General features: G+C 41.0%; 1 protein-coding gene across 4 annotated transcripts in view; it reads right to left on the bottom strand.

The window, feature by feature from the left end:
- LOC135186348 (sodium channel protein type 2 subunit alpha-like) overlaps positions 1 to 19,815 on the bottom strand; it is a 107,005-nt gene that overhangs the window by 6,834 nt on the left and 80,356 nt on the right. For all 4 annotated transcript variants that reach the window (XM_064164021.1, XM_064164005.1, XM_064163998.1 and 1 more), the window contains 4 exons: positions 10,715 to 10,837; positions 7,421 to 7,702; positions 3,519 to 3,572; positions 1,075 to 1,212 (listed from right to left, as the gene is read on the bottom strand). In XM_064164021.1, the coding sequence (XP_064020091.1) occupies positions 1,075 to 1,212; positions 3,519 to 3,572; positions 7,421 to 7,702; positions 10,715 to 10,837 (597 nt within the window). The remainder of the gene's footprint in view (positions 1 to 1,074; positions 1,213 to 3,518; positions 3,573 to 7,420; positions 7,703 to 10,714; positions 10,838 to 19,815) is intronic.

The following is a 19,815-nucleotide window of genomic DNA, read 5'->3' as shown; positions in this document are numbered from 1 at the left end:
TTAGTCCATAGGAGCCTGACTGGTGCCTTACATGTCTGTGCTAGTTTGAAGCTAGCTAGAATATTTTGGTGAGGAGGATTAGATGATAGGCTGTGAAGAGGAAACAGTGGTGGTGTCTGCTGCACTCATAGGCTTGCTGAGATATATAAAAACAAGAACACAAACATAAATAAGAGAGTTGCTCTCTGGCTTTGGCTGCCTCCCTTCTCTCTCTGAACTGTTATCTGTGTAACTAATCCTTCTGCTTCCTAACCCCCCTGGCTGATTCTCCAAACTCACCTTGAATGTAAGGCAAAGTCTGGGATAAGGTAGAGGGGTGGAAAGGAGGTGGAAGTGTGGTTGGGAGCCCCTCCTGGGTACTCTGGTTTCTAGGAGGAGTGTTATGTTTCTCTGTTACCTTTTTAACTTGCATATTTCTGTCTCTTGCTGTATGGATTGTAAATATCTGCTTCTAAATTGTGCCAAGCCATAAATATAAAGCTCCATTCTAATTTCCAGCTCATCTGAGTCTAGTCTGGGTGATTTTCTCAAGTGTGTGTGTGGGGAGGTGTAACACCCAAACCATCACAGTGTATTAAATTATAGACAGACTTTTAGGATTACAGCTAGCCAGGTCTGAGAGTAGGGTAACTTTGAGGAACAAGTTGTGTAAAGGGAGACTATTTGGATCTAATTTGATGGTTTTAATAACAAGAAAAAAAAATCACTTCTGATACAAATTTAAGAAGAGTAATCCAAATGTTGCCATAGCAGATTATTGTCTAAAACACCACTGGAAGCTTGACTAACTCAATGTAGCCTTTGGTTGATAATGTAAATGCTGCTAGTTGGACGTGCAACTGACTTAATGAATTTCTGTATAAAGTAAAGTGTGTGTCTTAAGCTGAGTCACATGGAAAGTCAATGTCAAAGTCACCACCTGCTAAACTGGTTATCAAAGCCCCAAACATGACATATTTGATAGAAACTGAGGAACTGGCCCCAGGCATGTTATTGCTCTTTTAAGAAGCTAGAGAATGTTAATTCATTATAGCTAATAATGTATAGTGCTGTAGTAACATTTTCAATACTTATCTTCTTTTTTTGTTGGTTGAAGTTGTCTATGATGACACCAATGAAAAGGTTCAAGGTAAAGAATGAGCCAAATATGATAAAGATGACAAAATAAAGATACATGTACAAGTTGTCCTCATACTTAGGTTGATCTTCTACCTAGAAAACATTATAAATTATATTACCCATGGCAATACTAGATATAAAAAACCTACATAATTTATGAGCAGGTATATGCTATCTCAGCTAGAAAAGCCATGTCTCCTTTCTCTGGATGTGCTCCAGCACCTCCATGGCCTTCCTATTGTGAGGGGACCAGAACTGACCACAATACTCAAAGTGTGGCCCCATCAGTCCTGAGGACAGAGGGATGATCACCTTCCTGTTCCTGCTGGCTGCTGTGTTTCTAATATCAGCCAGGATGCCACTGGCTTTCTTGGCCACTTGGGCACATTGCTGGCTCAAGTTCAGTTGACTATCAGCCAGTATCCCCCAGGTTTCTCACACCCCCACATTGGAAGCTTACCATAGGCTTATTGTGACCCAAGCATAGGACCTGGCATTTGGCCTTGTTGAACTTCATACAAAGAGCCTTGGCTCATGGGTCTAACTTGTCCACATCCCCTAGTAAAGCTTCCCTACCCTCTAGCAGATCAACACAGCCACCCAGCTTGGTGTCATCTGCAAGCTTACCGAGTGTGCCCTCATCTAGATCATTAATAAAGACAAAATTGAAGAGGACAGAGCCCAGTACTGAACCCTGGTTATATGAGTATTCTTACATCCAGCTAAGAATAAGCTGCTTTCAATACATTTCTAGTGAGTAGGTTTTGTGAATTCTAAGGAGGATTTCATTACTATCTTGATCTTCTGAATTCCACACTTTGATGCCTGCATCTTTACTGCACAGTGTGCTAGAGTTTAGAAATGCTGAAGTTAATTAAGTTAATATTACTGTAAAGGATGGATATCACTAAGGTGACTATAACCTGGTGTGATGGTTGTGTAGGACCATTTCAGGCATCTATGTTGCCCTTTTTTGTACAAAGTAAATTTAGATTTAAGTTTGCAGCCAAGATAAAATTCTACTTCCTGGAAAACTTAACAGGTGACCCTTGGCCTTAAAATGTATTTGCACTTAAATAACTAATGTAAGTCCTCAGCCTAAAGAAACAATGAAATCATAGAATCATAGGATCAACCAGGTTGGAAGAGACCTCCAAGATCATCCAGTCCAACCTAGCACCCAGCCCTGTCCAGTCAACTAGACCATGGCATTAAGTTCCTCATCCAGCCTCATCCAGGCTTTTCTTCAACACCTTCAGGGACGGTGCCTCCACCACCTCCCTGGGCAGCCCATTCCAATGCCAATCACTCTCTGTGTGAAGAACTTCCTCCTAACACCAGCCTATACCTCCCCTGGCATAACTTGAGACTCTGTCCCCTTGTTCTGATGCTGGTTGCCTGGGAGAAGAGACCAACCCCCACCTGGCTATAACCTCCCTTCAGGTAGTTGTAGACAACAATGAGGTCACCCCTGAACCTCCTCTTCTTCAGGCTAAATAACTCCAGCTCCCTCAGCCTCTCCTAGTTTAACATATTCAACATATAATAATTACATTAGGTAAATTAATTCATACTCATGGTTACCAAAGGAAGTGGTTAAAAATCCCTCCTCTTTGTTTTTATCATCAACTTTAGCTTTAAAAAAAACAACAAACAGTTAAATTAATTTATGTGGCCAAATTGAGGGAAGTCAGATTATTTCTTTCTACTGCAAACTCTAGGATTTCTGCTGTTACAGAAAAATGTTCCCTTCTGGACTAAATGTATCTGAAAAAAAAATATGTACTGATCATAGAATCATAGAATAAGTCAGGGTTGGAAGGGACCACAAGGATCATCCAGTTCCATCCCCCCTGCCATGGGCAGGGACACTCTACCCTAGAGCAGGCTGCCCACAGCCTCAGCCAGCCTGGCCTTAAACACCTCCAGCCATGGGGCCTCAACCACCTCCCTGGGCAACCCATTCCAGGCTCTCACCACTCTCATGCTCAACAATTTCTTCCTCATGTCCAGCCTGAACCTCCCCACCTCCAGCTTTGCTCCATTCTCCCTAGTCCTGTCACTCCCTGATAGCTTACAATGTCCTTCCTCAGCTTTTTTGTGGGCCCCATTCAGATCCTGGAAGGCCACAAGAAGGTCACCTGGGAGCCTCCTCTTTTCCAGACTGAACAGCCCCAACTCTTTCAGTCTGCTCAAGGCAGAGCTGCTGCAGCCCTCTGAGCATCCTTGTGGCCCTTCTCTGGACACGCTGCAGCATCTCCACATCACTCCTCTTGTAATAGGGGTCCAGAACTGATGCTGATTACAGTTCTTAATATTATTTTATGTGTGGCTGTTTAAATTCTAGTCTCTATATCAGAATATAACCAATAGATAATCATTGAAGGTCTTCTACTTACATCTCGTGAATCAACAGCAGCATACATAATATCCATCCATCCTTTGAAAGTAGCCTAGAAATAAAATAGTTCTTTATCTTCCCTATGAAAATTCATACTGTGGAAAATAACTAGGTCCCAGCATTTAGAGCTTAATAAAATCATCTCCATTTATAAAGCATGTTCAATAACACAGGCAAAATAAACTATTTTTCATGGTTATACTAGACATTATTAGGTAGTCCAGCAAGATTTAAAATCAGGCTCTGAAGGGTTCAAAAAGGGCACAGTGTGATTTGAGCTGCAGCTGCTTGCTTTACAGGTGAAGAATTCTAAAGTTAGAATAGACCTAAATGCTGAAGATGTTGAGGTAAAATCCACTAAAGTCACTCACAGTGACAGTCATTTGTCCTGGTAGGGCTGGTTTAACCCTTGCTGTCCTCCACTTGTTGTGGGGTCTGGTAGTTGAGTTAGATGAGCAAACAATAAGGGTTTGGTGCCAGCAAAGCCTTGAGGGCTAGGGGGCTTAGCACCACGAGTCAGATGTCTTGTGCTGCCCTCACCATGCCTGTGTGGTCAAAGGAGGCACAGAGCTTTGAATTCATTGGCCAAAACATTGGTGCTAGTGCCTATTGGCCAGTTTGATTTTCAAAATGAAGTATTTAAGGGGGATGATTTAGGAAACTGAGCCTTTCTGCATCTGCCTTCAGTATGGAGCCTTCCTGCCTCTCATTGTTTGTGGCTTGATAAAGGCAGGAATGTGTTGCAGCTAACACTGGTGGCTTAGCAGCAACTCCTTCCCTCTGCCTGGAATGTTTTGTGCTTTACCTCCAGATCATTATCATGAGTTTGAAAGCCTCTTTGATACAAGAGACTTACTCAGGGACCAAAGTGTCTTGAGTACATCTGCTGGAGTGAATGCCAAGACTCTATAAGCATAGTTAGAATTTTTCCTGGTTTTGCATGACCATTTTCCAGGTTCTGATTGTTTAAACTGTTTAATTCTGTGCCATTACTTCCTGTTGACTGAAAATCCAAAGAATCTTAGGGAATTTTCCCAATTTGTAATAGTAATTTTAAAAAATCACATAGAAATTAACATTCATAATTCATAACAAATATTAATTTCCTATATACCATTTTAGCAACTTTCTAGCTGTTGGAATCATAGAATCATAGAATCAACCAGGTTGGAAGACACCTCCAAGATCATCCAGTCCAACCTAGCACCCAGCCCTAGCCAGTCAACTAGACCATGGCACTAAGTGCCTCAGCCAGGCTTTTCTTGAACACCTCTAGGGACAGTGACTCCACCACCTCCCTGGACAGCCCATTCCAATGCCAATCACTCTCTCTGTGAAGAACTTCCTCCTAACATCCAGCCTAGACCTCCCCCAGCACAACTTGAGACTGTGTCCCCTTGTTCTGTTGCTGGTTGCCTGGGAGAAGAGACCAACCCCACCTGGCTATAACCTCCCTTCAGGGAGTTGTAGACAGCAGTGAGGTCCCCCCTGAGCCTCCTCTTGTCCAAGCTAAACACCCCCAGCTCCCTCAACCTCTCCTCACAGGGCTGTGTTCCAGGCCCTTCACCAGCCTTGTTGCCCTTCTCTGGACATGTTCCAGTACCTCAACAGATACAGCTTCACAGAGTTTTCCTTATACATTGGTATTGGTAATAAGATGGTAATAAGTATTGATAATAAGTGTTGGCAATAAGATGGTTCACTTTAACCTCTAGTACAAGGACAGCAATAAGCTCTGAAGTCATGTAATTCAAATCATCATTCAATACTACTTTTTAGCACATGAGTCACATTGTCTTCAGAAAAAAAGCATTTAAAGCCAGGTAGTTAATTTGGGAATTAAAGTCAGCTAGGAATACTGACCTGCTTTAGGATAGAAGGTACAAGCATAGTCTTAGATAACTTGGTAATATCAGAGCAGTAGTATTCCTTTGATATTTCTCACATCTTTTCATACAGTGAAAATTTGTAGGCAAGAGATTTTACAGAGCTCAAACATCTAAACACAGTTGCTTGCTTTCTTCCTTGTGTTTTGGGTCAGATATCAGCTATCAGAAGCTCCATTCTAAGCCAAGGAGCCTGTAAAGAGCTAAGGCCTTTATTATTCAAGGATAAATAAGTGTGCTCACAAGCTAGGATAAAGATGCTTCTGAACCACAGTGCGTAGGAAAAGGACTTGAAGGGGAAATACAATTTATGTGCTTTGTATAAGTAGCAGTAATTAGTGTAATGAATATGTCATGCAGCATAATAACATCTAATACTTCACAAGGATTATACTATAGTAGTATGTTACAGTGACTCTTTAACAAGCATTAATGTAATGATAGCTATGCATCATAAGAATTTTTTGTGATAAAAGAATGTTACATTTTCCTATTTTGCCCACAGTTTAATGTCTCTGTAGTTTCATACTTCTTAATAAAATATATTAATGCTGTTTATCTGCAAATGTTACATGATTAATCAGACCTAGTATTCAGTTAGCATCTATCAGTAACTATCTTCCCAAGGGCAGCTCTCACTTCTCTCAGAGGATTTCAGATCTCTTACACATGCTACATGAAACATGGGGTGCTCTAGGCAGTAGCTGCTTGCTTCAGACAGACAATCAGTCAGAATGTCTGCCCTATTTTAAGCTGCTGCCTGCCTTCCTGTAACTGATCTCACAAAGAAGGGGTGGGATCTTTGTAAAAATTAGAGGGACCTCTGAGCCTTATCCAGCACAGTAAGACTCATGGAATGCATTCCTGAAGTTCATCTTGTGCACCACTAAAAAGACTTTTGTACCTTTTTCCTTTAAAAATTTCAATTATTATTATCATAAGCCTGTACTCTATAGCCTTGGAATGGAAAGTTACTCTACCATCAAAATTACAGGTAACAATGCAATAGAGTTGTGCAAATTGTGCATCACTACTATGAAGAAATTATTTCACTACTTAACAGCCTTAACTTGCCCATAAATTGTACATCACTACTAGGAAGAAATTATTTCACTACTTAACAGCCTTAACTTGTCCATAAATTGTACATCACTACTATGAAGAAATTATTTCACTACTTAACAGCCTTAACTTGCCCATAAATTGTACATCACTACTATGAAGAAATTATTTCACTACTTAACAGCTTTAACTTGCCCATTTTTCCTAGACTTATTTAATAATAAGGGGGGAAAAAGAGTTTACTTACTACTTGAAGCAGAGCAAGATATCCAGCTCCCACATTATCAAAGCTTACTTTTACTGTTTGTACCTTTTGCCTTTATACTTTTCAATTACTATCATCATGAGAATCTGTTCCATAGCCTTGGAATGGAAACTTGCTCTACTATCAAAATTACAGGTAACAATGCAATAGAGTTGTGCAAATTGTACATCACTACTATGAAGAAAGTATTTCACTACTTAGCAGCCTTAACTTGCCCATAAATTGTACATCACTACTATGAAGAAATTATTTCACTACTTAACAGCTTTAACTTGCCCATTTTTCCTAGACTTATTCAATAAAAAGGGGGGGGGGGGGGGGGGGAAAGAGTTTACTTACTACTTGAAGCAGAGCAAGATATCCAACTCCCACATTATCAAAGCTTACTTTTACTGTTTGTACCTTTTGCCTTTATACTTTTCAATTACTATCATCATAAGCCTGTGTTCCATAGCCTTGGAATGGAAAGTTACTCTACCATCAAAATTACAGGTAACAACACAATAGAGTTGTGCAAATTGTACATCACTACTATGAAGAAATTGTTTCACTACTTAACAGCTTTAACTTGCCCATAAATTGTACATTACCACTATGAAGAAATGATTTCACTACTTAACAGCTTTAACTTGCCCATTTTTCCTAGACTTATTTAATTAAAAGGGGGGGAAAAAAGAGTTTACTTACTACTTGAAGCAGAGCAAGATATCCAGCTCCCACATTATCAAAGTTTACTTTCACGTTTTTCCATCGGGCACTTTGATTGTTTTTTATGAGTTCCTCACACTGAGTATAATTGTTGACATCACTGACATCAAACATCTCACCAGTTGTGGTGTTGACACAGTGATAGAATTTGCCAGCAAACAGATTTACTCCCATGATGCTGAAGATGAGCCAGAATATAAGACAAACCAGCAATACATTCATGATAGATGGAATTGCTCCTACGAGGGCGTTTACAACCACCTGGTGTAGAAATCAGACAAAAGAGCCACTTAGTTTAGGAACAGAAAAATTAAAATGCTTTCAAAATATCAAAACAGTGTTAACATGGAATGGACAGTTAAAATATTACATAAAAAATGTAGGGGGGAAATGGTACTTAAGAGTCAATAAAACCACTAATGAGATTGCAAGAAGGAAAAAAGAAAAACCAAAACCAACTATATGGAAACCAACACAATGTAAAAAAAAAACTGAAATAAACTCAAAAAAAGGCAAAAGAAAACCTGTTAGTAGCAAGATGGATTCTTAGAATTTGTGTGCTCTAGAGAAAAAGAGAGAAACAAATGTTAAATTCTGACAATACAAATCAAAATCTAGACACAGAAAATAAACCAAGGGGGGAAAAAAATGAATCAAAGAATGATGATGTAGAAGACTGACTGAAAATGTCTGCATGTAAAATTATCATTACTAATGATTTTTTTTGCCTCAGCAACCTTGGCACCAGTGTATTTTAGCATGTGATGGTTTTGTTTTGGCATCTGCCTTAATATTAAGGGTATCTTTCTGAATTTTTATTCACAGCACCTGCTGTAAGTCTTCACTTTAAATGGTCAGGCTCACTATAGCTGCTCTTACAGTTAGAATCATAGAGTCAGTCAGGGTTGGAAGGGATTTCCTTTGAAGGAAATACACTGTTTTCTGTGAAATCATATTTCCATGAAAAACTCAGCTCTAATTGCTTGTGGCTTCCTCCATTCCCTCCTGTCCTCCAATAGCCATTATTGATTTCTATCTATTTATTTCACTGCATTAAAGAACCTTCCTCTGAATGCTAGATTTAGAAGCTGCACTCTATCCATGTGTTCCCAGTGTGCTCAACAGTGATTATGGCTTGTTAGAGTTTCTGAGAGTCTGAAAGGAGAGGAGTAGTGTCTGCAGGTAGATTTCCTTTATTCTGGAGGTCTGCAAAGGCCCACAGCAGTCTCAGAAGTCCCTGCATCACGCTGGTTATAACTTACTGTTCTATGCTTTTCAATTTATAGAATCATAGAATCAGTCAGGGTTGGAAGGGACCACAAGAAGCAGCCAGTTCCAACCCCCCTGCCATGCCCAGGGACACCCTACCCTAGGTCAGGCTGCCCACAGCCTCATCCAGCCTGGCCTTAAACACCTCCAGGGTTTTGGTTTGTTGTTTTTTGTTGTTGTTGTTTGTTTGGTTTTTGTTTTTTTTTTTTTTTTTTTTTTTTTTTTTTTTGTAGTTTGGTTTGGTTTGGTTTGAATTGGCTGCTTTTAATGCAGTTGTGCTGCTCTATAAGGGCAAGTGGCAGTAAAAGATCAGATTAAGTTCCTTGCCAACAGCTATCTGAAGGGAGGTTGTAGCCAGGTAGGGGTTGGTCTCTTCTGCCAGGCAACCACCAATAGAACAAGGGGACACAGTCTCAAGTTGTGCTGGGGAAAGTATGGGCTGGATGTTAGGAGGAAGTTGTTGGCAGAGAGAGTGATTGGCATTGGAATGGGCTGCCCAGGGAGGTGGTGGAGTCACTGTCCCTGGAGGTGTTCAAGAGAAGCCTGGCTGAGGCACTAAGTGCCATGGTCTAGTTGACTGGCTAGGGCTGGGTGCTAGGTTGGACTGGATGATCTTGGAGATCTCCTCCAACCTGACTGATTCTATGATAATTACTGTGACTGAACTAAAAGAAAGCTGCAGATACTAAAAAGCATCATTTCCTCCTAAATCAGTAAAGACTGCAGCATTTGCAATGATTTTGAAAATACTCTTTTTCAATTCAGTAATTTGACTGAAAGTAGTCTAAGATCAGTAGAAGTTTTGGCAATTTATTCAATAGGGACTTTTTTGGCAAGCAAATGATGTCAATCCTAGTGCTGATGGCAATGTGCCACAGGATGCACCCCCGACACTGACTACTGCGGCTGCCCCTAGAATATTAATAGCCTGGAAACACATTAATTACTCAGAAACTTAATGCCTCTGACCAAACTCTATACTTATTGCAGTGTCTGGGTACTTTGAGGTGAAAGATTACAAGTAGATTTCTCAGTAACATTACCTCACTAGTATTTTCTGCATCAGTTTTTGCACGAAATAGCATAGTCTGCATTTGCAGCAGACAGCTTGTAATAGCTTCATGCTTTGGTTTGTGAGTTTTGGTTTGGGTTTGTTTGGTTTAGGGTTTGTTTGTTTCTTGGTTGGTTGGTTTTGTTTGTTTATTGTGTGTGGGTTTTTTTCCTTCTCTCTCTCTCTTTTTTGGTGGGTCAGCCAGACACAGCTTCACAAAGTTCTCCTTATACATTGCTATTGGTAATAAGTATTGGCAGAATGGTGAAAATAATTATTTCCTCAACAGGAAAGATTTAGCTGTATAGGAGGAGAGCTAAAAAGGGCAGCAGAAGCATTCATATCAAGTAAAGGACACTAGCTGAGAAAATTGTTTCTCAGCACTCCTCTTCAATATTTCCAACCCTATCCTTATTTCATGTGTCAGTTCTCTGAACTGTTCCTTGATACTAATCCATTTGCTGTGGCAATATTTTGCCCAGACAGGTAGGCAGGAGGACACAGGAGGCTTTAGTTTCTGGTGGGGTCACTGTTGTCAGCTTCTTCACCTTGTTTTGGTTTTGTTTTGCAGCTAATCGTTTTATGTCCTCAACCAGTGACAAACTATCAGACAATAAAAGTTAGCTGCAGAAATCTGGGAAATAAAATTGCCAGGCAAATTGGAGAAAAATATCCCAACCCTCTGTTCTAGAAGTTCTCATGTCCTTCAACTTTTCTCTACAGGTCCAGAAATCAGTAGTAATTTCAACTCAGGGGAGAGTGGGCAGATTTAATGACCTCAAGATTTAATCTCCAAATGTTAGCTGTGTATAAGGACCCATAAAAAGACCTTCCCCTCCCCACACACATGTTTGTACACATTGCCATTCTGGAATTCTTTGCAGGAGGCATGACTGTCACATGTGCACATGAATTTTTGTATGCATACATTCATTCAGACATTTTTATCTCACCCTCATTCCTTCAAATCGTGACAAGGCTCTTAAAGGTCTTAAAGCTCTTAATGTCCGAAGTGATTTAATGGCACCAAGTTCAGAATAGCCCAAAGCATTGGCTATTAAACTAACCAATGACACCTAGGAAAGCAGAGAAACATGTTGTTATAAAACACTAGTCTACACTATTTAAAAAGAAAACTGATTCAATTAACAGAAAGATCAACAGTGAGAAATGGAGGAACACAATTCTTGCTTTCAGTGACATGGGAGGCCAAATCCCACCATTGTTGTACTTGATGGAAAGGCAAGAGGACATATGAAGGCATGTTTAAAAAGGAATACAGGCTGTTAGATGTCGGTTGTATCTGGATAGCTTTGAGAGTCAGGTGGAAGCATGCTCTTACTGAAGGATAGAATCTTGAGAACTATTTAAAGACAAAATAACCAGACTTTGAGTAACTTCATTGAGGTTAAACCTTCCAAGCAATTGTGCTGGTTTGAAGCTAGCTGGAATGTTCTGTTGAGAAGAATTAGATGATAGGCTGTGACAAGGAAACAGTGGTGATGTCTGCTGCACTCATAGGCTTGGTGAGATGGATAAAAACAAGAACACAAACATAGATAACACAGTCAGTGTGTGTCTCTGGGTGCCTGTACTTTTCTCCCTAACCTACTATCTAATTCTTCTGCTTCCTAACCCCCCCAGGCTGACCCTCCAAACTCACCTTGAACATAAACCGAAGTCTGGGATAAGGTAGAGGGGTGGAAGGGATGTGGAAGGGTGGTTGGGAGCCCCTCCTGGGGACTCAGGTTTCTGGGAGGGCTGTTGTGTTTCTGTATTACTTTTCTTAACTTGTCTATTTCTGTCTCTAGCTGTATATATGGTAACTATGTGGTTGTATATTGTGCTAAGCTGTAAATATAAAGCTTCATTCCTTAATTTCCAGTTTAGCTGAGTCTAGTCTGAGTGATTTCATAAGAGTCGGGGGGGGGGGGGGGGGGCAGGTAACATCCAAACCATCACAGCAATGTACAATTCTGAATAGATTGGGATATTTAACTACTGACAATATTATTGATATCTATAATCAGTAACAATAAGCTAAATAATGTAGTTGTTAAAGGTCATTTTTACTTGTAAGTCACATACCCAGTTCATAGGAACAGTAACCAGAGTATCTATGAAATATATGTTGATGCAGGTGGTACTTTCGCACTTGACTGGCAACTGTCTCAATAATTTCTTTTTCTCTTCTAAGTTTAGGTAAATATGATGGGATAGGTATTAACAAATGCATTAGAAGATTAACTACTTTGTTGTTTACAACAGTAATGAGCTCCCAGTTCACATTACCAGGGTTGTATTAGAAGCCACTCCATTTAGGGAGGAGCAATTAATTTGCTTCTCAATGGAACTCAGTTTTAAACAGTGTTAAACAATGTACTGTTCTTTCTTCAGGCAGTTTTGGAGACAGGAATGGGAAAATATTATGCCTTACTCAAATTTTATTCAGTTCTAGCACCAAAAGCATAGAAGATACATAAATGAATATAGGCATATTTCAGTCCTTGAAAAAAATCCTTCATGCATATGCCTTAATCTAGAGTGTTCTTCAAATAATTGGCTCTACAGAAACATTCCCTGATAATGGTAGCAAGATTTTGTCCATTATATGAAAAGGCTGTTTCCTGTTACACATAGCCATAAAAAATAATTAGATGAATCACAAACACAAGTGTTACAAGATCATGTCTCAAAAGGCCAGTCTGAGAGCAGTCAATTATTCATCACTATGTTGCTATGTATATTAATCTAACTAAAGGTAGTATTTTAGTGACTTCACATCATTGTATCTTTCAACTGGATTAGATGTCAGGATGTAATTCTTTTAATCAAAAGAAAGGCTTACTTTATTGCTGTAATGAACAAGTTTGTAAAGACATTCACTGCAATTTATAAACATGCTAAGAATAAAATATTAGTCATTTTCTGAAGTCTGTAACTGGAGTCACTTACAAGAGAAATGATTATTGACTCTGCCATTAAATGAATTATTGACATTGTTATTGATAATTGTAATGAACACAATTTATTTGTTCTGTGATTCTACAATGAGAGAGATCCTTTCATTCTTAGCCACTCAATATAGAATCATAGAATCAACCAGCTTGGAAGAGACCTCCAACATCAGCCAGTCCAACCTAGCACCCAGCCCGATGCAATCAACTAGACCATGGCACTAGGAGCCTCATCCAGGCTGTTCTTCAACACCTCCAGTGATGGTAACTCCACCACCTCCCTGAGCAGCCCATTCCAACACCAATTACTCTCTCTGGGAAGAACTTCCTCCTAACATCCAGCCTAGACCTACCCCTGCACAACTTGAGACTGTGTCCCCTTCTTCTGTTGCTCGTTGCCTGGCAGAAGAGACCAAGCCCCACCTGGCTACAGCCTCCCTTCAGGTAGTTGTAGACAGCAATGAGGTCACCCCTGAACCTCCTCTTCTCCAGGCTAAACACCTCCAGACAACCAGCAATAGAACAAGGGGACACAGTCTCAAGTTGTGCCAGGGGAAGCACAGGCTGGATGTTAGGAGGAAGTTCTTGACAGAGAGAGTGATTGGCATTGGAATGGGCTGCCCAGGGAGTTGGTGGAGTCACCATCCCTGGAGGTCTTCAAGCAAAGACTGGATGAGGCACTCAGTGCCACGGTCTAGTTGACTGGCTAGGGCTGGGTGCTAGGTTGGACTGGATGATCTTGGAGGTTTCTTCCAACCTGGTTCGTTCTGTGATTCTATGATTCTCCCTTAGGTGCAGGACTCTACACTTGCCCTTGTTGAAATTTGGAGATTCACATCTGCCCAACTCTGCAGCCTGTCTGAATGTCAGCACAGCCTTAACCACTCTTCCCAGTTCTTTGTTATCAATTTTATTGTATATACAGCATAAGCATACACATGCTCTGTATTGCTCTGGTTTTCTGTCATCTTAGTGTGGTCTTCTGTCATCTCTACCATCTGTTTTGTTGTCAGTAGGTGATAAAAATCAACATTTCTATACACTGATAAACAGATGAAATTCTTAGGAGATAGGAATGTGTGCAGATGCAGTCATTTTAAGGCATGAATATTTGTTTTCTTTTTACTTTCATCTCCTAAACCTGGAGGGTTGTAAGTCCACATTCTTGTATATGGATCTTCTAAAGTTACAAAAAATGTCTTGCAAAATAGCATTCACAATTAACCAGGACCAAGGGTTTGAAGGACTTTTTTTCTATTTAGGCCTAAAATTTTCTTTTATAGGAATTCTTTGCTACTTAGAGTCTTAGAATCAGTCAGGATTGGAAGGGACCACAAGGATCACCTAGTTTCAACCCCCCTGCCATGGGGCAGGGACACTCTACCCTAGATTAGGTTGCAATAGCCTCATCCAGCCTGGCCTTAAACATCTACAGGAGTGGGATCTCAAACACCTCCCTGGGCAACCCATTCCAGGCTCTCACCACTCTCACGGTGAAGAACTTCCTTCTCATGTCCAGTCTGAACCTATCTATCTCCAGCTTTGCTCCATTCCCCCTAGTCCTGTCATTCCCTGATAGCCTAAAAAGTCCTTTCCTAGCTTTTTTTGTAGGCCCCCTTCAGATACTGGAAGGCCACAAGAAGGTCACCTGGGAGCCTCCTCTTCTCCAGACTGAACAGCCCCAACTCTTTCAGTCTGTCCTCATAGCAGAGCTGCTGCAGCCCTCTGAGCATCCCAGTGGCCCTTCTCTGGACACACTCCAGCATCTCCACATCCTTCTTGTAATGAGAGGCTCCAGAACTGGATTCAGTTCTCCATGTGGGGTGTCACCAGAGCAGAGTAGAAGGGGAGAATCACCTCCCTCAACCTGCTGGCCACACTTGATGTGGTGACTCTCTCTTCACAGAGAGAGTGATTTGCCATTGGAATGGGCTGCCCAGGGAGGTGGTGGAGTCACCATCCCTGAAGGTGTTCAAGAAAAGCCTGGCTGAGGCACTTAGTGCCATGGTCTGGTTCACTGGCTAGAGCTGGGTGCTAGGTTGGACTGGCTGAGCTTGGAGGTCTCTTCCAACCTGGTTGGTTCTATGATTCTAATTTTGGTGATTTGATCCCAGGTCCCTAGTGACATATGGCCTCTTCACTTCCAATACCACTTATCTTATGTTTCATGTAGTTTAAGTGTTCAGGTATTATACTAGGAATAAAAATAAACTACCCCATTTGGAAACAAACCCAAACAAACAAAACCAGAATCTGTTGAGATTGCAGTGATTATTTTTTTTTTTTTGTCCCAAAAGACAAATTCTGTACTATTGGTTTTCCAGGTGGTATTTTTGGCACTAACAGAGACAGAACACCATGTATTCTTTTATATGCCTTATGGAGCCTTTTGGCTGGAGAGCAGCCATGCAAAAAGGGCTCTAGGGGTACTGGTAGATAGTAGGATGAAGACGAGCCAACAGTGTGCACAGGTGGCCAGAAAAGCCAATGGCATCCTGGCCTGCATCAGGAACAGTGTGGCCAGTAGGACAAGGGAGGTTATCCTGCCCCTGTACTCAGCACTGCTCAGGTCACACCTTGAGTGCTGTGTCCAGTTCTGGGCTCCTCAATTCAAGAGAGATGTTGAGGTGCTGGAATGTGTCCAGAGAAGAGCAACAAGGCTGGTGAAGGGCCTGGAACACAGCCCTGTGAGGAGAGGTTGAGGGAGCTGGGGGTGTTTAGCCTGCAGAAGAGGAGGCTTAGGGCTGACCTCATTGCTGTCTACAACTCCCTGAAGGGAGGCTGTAGCCAGGTGGGGTTGGTCTCTTTTGCCAGGCAACCAGCAACAGAACAAAGGGACACAGTCTCAAGTTGTGCCAGGGGAGGTCTAGGCTGAATGTTAGGAGAAAGTTCTTCCCAGAGGGAGTGACTGGCATTGGAATGGGCTGCTCAGGGAGGTGGAGGAGTCTCCATCCTTGGAGGTGTTGAAGCAAAGCCTGGATGATGCACTTAGTGCTGTGGTCAAGTTGATTGGACAGGGCTGGGCAATAGGTTGGATTGGCTGATCTTGGAGATCTCTTCCAACCTGGTTGGTTCTGTGATTCTTATATTATGGTCCTGTGCTAAAATAACATAATTCTTTCTGTATGTAATTGGTAACTGATTCTTAAATTACTGTATTGTGCTAATCAGTATTCAAAACTCATTTTGTTTAGACACATAATTGTAAACTAGGGTTCCATTTCCTAACTCAGAACAAGAGCTTTAAGTTTCATGAACATATCATCTGAATATTGCTTTGAATTAACAAATTCATTTTATTAAGTTCTGAATTATTCAATATGATAATAATTTACCATGTTAGGATAGACATAAAGACATATCAGACTGCCTAGGAAGAGAAGACAACACATCTTTCTGTATCTGGTTGCCCAACACATCAGTATGCTCATCTTTTTATTCCTACTATGAGGTTGTCAGTACAGTAATGACTTACTCTGAGCATACAATATTTTGTATATAAGTATAATATGATCTTTACCAGAATGTTTCTGCTGAGTTAATTATTCTGTAAAGCTAATCACAGGCTCACAGGATGTTAGGGGTTGGAAGGGACCCAAGGAGATCATTGAGTCCAACTCCCCTGCCAGAGCAGGACAATGCTATCTAACACAGATCACAGAGGAACACATCCACACAAGCCTTGAAAGTCTCCAGAGAAGGAGACTCCACAACCTCTCTGGGGAACCTATTCCAGTGCTCTGTGACTCTTACAGTTAAAAAGTTCCTTCTTGTGTTGAGGCAGAACCTCTTTTGCTGCAGCTTACACCCATTGCTCCTTGTCCTATCCCAGGCAGCAGTGAGCAGAGCCTGTCCCCTCCCTCCTGGCAGCCTTCGGATACTTATAAACATTTATCAAATCCCCTCTCAGTCTTCTCTTCTCCAGACTAAACAGCCCCAGGTCCCTCAGCCTCTCCTCGTCAGCCATGCCCTCCAGTCCCCTCTAGCCCTCTGCTGGACCCTCTCCAGCAGATCCCTGTCCCTCTTAAACTGGGGAGCACTTGTCCTTGTTGAACTTCATGTGGTTCCTCTGTGCCCAGCTCTCCACTCTGTCCAGGTCTCACTGGATGGCTGCACAGCCTTCAGCTGTATCAGCCAAGCCTCCCAAGGTTGAGAGCACAGTTTAATTAATTTACTTTTAACAAAAAGCATGAAACATTTTCAGCTCTACAAAGAAATTTTATATAAGACATGAAGATGACCAACTATTAAGGTAACATACTACAAGCCCAATTAGGAGGTTGTTTTGCTACATGTAATTGTCCAGAAGCTGTACTCACTGCAGTTTTATCAGGCATGAGCAGTTTCAGGAAGGTCAAAGATTTTTGTTCCACTACTGATTCATTACTGCCCCCCAGCAATTGGCAAGTACATGATTTGCCTTAAATGTTCCCCAGTTTTATTCTATTCAAGTATAATTTATCAACAAAAGAATTTAGAAATAAAGTGTCTAGACCAAATTGTAGGATGGAATTATGAAGTTTATAAATATGCAGGATAAAATAGTACTGACTTAAGATTATCTAAGATTACATATTACAGCAAATTTAATAGCTGACAAACTCGTTGGATATTCTTGGATGTCCTATCTCTGTCTCAGTTGTCCTATCTCTTAGCTTTGTGTGTGACAAAGCTTAGAGTCACCACAGCTGTACATCAAAACCTGGACATAATAAATTCATGATGGATGTCACTGAAAAATAAAGAGGGGTAGGAGCAAAAATCAAGATACAGGATGAGGTGCTCTATACTGTCTAGTTCTACTAAGTTAAGATATTGCTGCCTCAAGACTTTACTGCATAACTCTGCCAGAATTAGTCTCCCAAAACCCAGCATGTATTCCTCATTCCTCTTACTAGTTTTCATCCAAAATTCAGTCTCTTCATTTAAACCACTGATGAATGTCTTTAGTCCATCACCCAAATCTATACCTTCTTGCTGCAGATACTGTTGCATCTAGTAGAAGACCGGCACAGAGAGACGGCATGATAAGGTTTTAAACTGAGGTGGTCAGAGTCATCTGTCACAGCTGTAAACTGACAGAGATGAAAATTGCCATTTTTTGGCTGAATTATTAAAATCTATCTTGGTCACAATCATTAAAAGCAACTATGTCTGTTTCTCACAGCGAGAAACTCAGGTATGTAAGTTATATTAAAAGACGATCGCTTTTCACTCTTGAGTCATTTCAGAGGATGAAATTAAACTATTTAATGAATCATATGTGCTAGTTTGAGCCTAGCCAGAATGTTTTGGTGAGAAGAACTAGATTACAGGCTGTGAAAGGAAAACAAAACATTCTAGCTAGCTTCAAACTAGCACATCGTAGAATCAACCAGGTTGGAAGAGACCTCCAAGATCAGCCAGGCCAACCTAGCACCCAGCCCTAGCCAGTCAACTAGACCATGGCACTAAGTGCCTCATCCAGGCTTTTCTTGAACACCTCCAGGGATGGTGACTCCACCACCTCCCTGGGCAGTCCATTCCAATGGCAATTGAAGAGAGATTAAATTTAGTCATTTCTGATCAAGAAGGGTTGAGTAGTGTTCTCACCGGGATAATACAACTGAATCACACCTATTTAAACAGCCTGTTAAATCAGTGTAGATTCTCTTCTTTTCTATAGGAAGATAATATGAGTTCTTTCAGTTGCTGTCTGGTGGTGCTAAAGGAACTGCTGAATTAGCCTTAGGAACAGTAAGGCATTCCCTCTCTCCTCCCACTTTCTGGAACAATGAATATAATTATTCAAAAGTAGAAGATTTGAATCTCATTTTGTCATGCTTTTGTTTATAGAATTAAGAATTATGAGTAAAACATTTGCAAAATAAGCTGCTTTACTTAGGATGATGCTCTTTATAATGCTAAAAGCCTGCTTGGATAAGAGCATTTATGAAACCAAACTATTATTGAGAAACCATGGAGTATGACTTAGAATTATCTGTTTAGGTCTATGTTACAAAATGAATAATTAAAACATGAGACCTTGTTGCTCTCTACAACTACCTAAAGGGGGGTTGGAATCAGAATGGGGCCAGCCTCTTCTCCTTGGTGGCAAGAAACAAGATTAGAGGAAATGGTTTCAAGCTGCACCAGGGGAGGTTCAGGTTGAATGCTAGGAAATACTTCCTTACAGAGAGAGTTATCAAACACTGGAAGGATCTACACAGGGAAGTGGCACTGTTGCTGTTCCTGGGTATGCTAGTTTGAGCCTAGCTAGAACGTTTTGGTGAGAAGATTTAGATTACAGGCTGTGAAAAGGAAACAGTGCTGATGTCTACTTCACTCATAGGCTTTCTGAGATGTATGAGAACAAGAACACAAACATAGATAAGGCAGACGCTGTCTGGGCTTGGAACTTTTCTCTCTCTCTCTAACCTAATCTGCTGTCTTTGTGACTAATCCACCTGCTTCCTAACCCCCCTGGCCGACCCTACATACTACCTTAAACATAAGGCAAAGTCTTGGGTAAGGTAGAGGAGTGGGAGGAAGGTGGAAGAGTGGTTGAGAGCCCCTCCTGGGCACTCAGGTTTCTGGGAGGGCTGTTGTGTTTCTGTATTACCTTTTAACTTGTATATTTCTGTATATAACTGTATATATTGTAAATGATCTGCTTGTATATTGTGCTAAGCTGTAAATATTAAGCTTCATTCAATTTCCAGAGCTGCTGAGTCTAGTCTGGGTGATTTTCCAAAGTGTGGGGGGACAAGGAACACCCAAACCATCACACTGAGGGTGTTCAAGTTCTGTGTAGACCCTAAGGATGTGGTTTAGTGTAGACCCTTCGCAGTGCTGGGTCAAGAGTGTGGGTTGGACTGGATGATCTTTGAGGTCTCTTCCAAATGGATGTTTTCTGTGATTCTGTGAACAGTATAACAAAATTGACTTGGGCAGGTAAAAATTAAAGAGAATGTCTTCCATTTTGAGTTGTGGGCCAATCTACCTAGATTGCAAATCCAAAAGATTTCTAATATACATTCAGAAGTATTTATGTAACCAGGATTTTCTGAAGGAATACAGTAGTTTGAGCAAAAGTTACTATAAATTCTCCTTTGCCC

This window comes from Pogoniulus pusillus, chromosome 2 (genome assembly GCF_015220805.1).
Source record: "Pogoniulus pusillus isolate bPogPus1 chromosome 2, bPogPus1.pri, whole genome shotgun sequence".
NCBI classification, from domain to species: domain Eukaryota; kingdom Metazoa; phylum Chordata; class Aves; order Piciformes; family Lybiidae; genus Pogoniulus; species Pogoniulus pusillus.
This window is presented reverse-complemented; position numbering and strand designations above follow the sequence as displayed.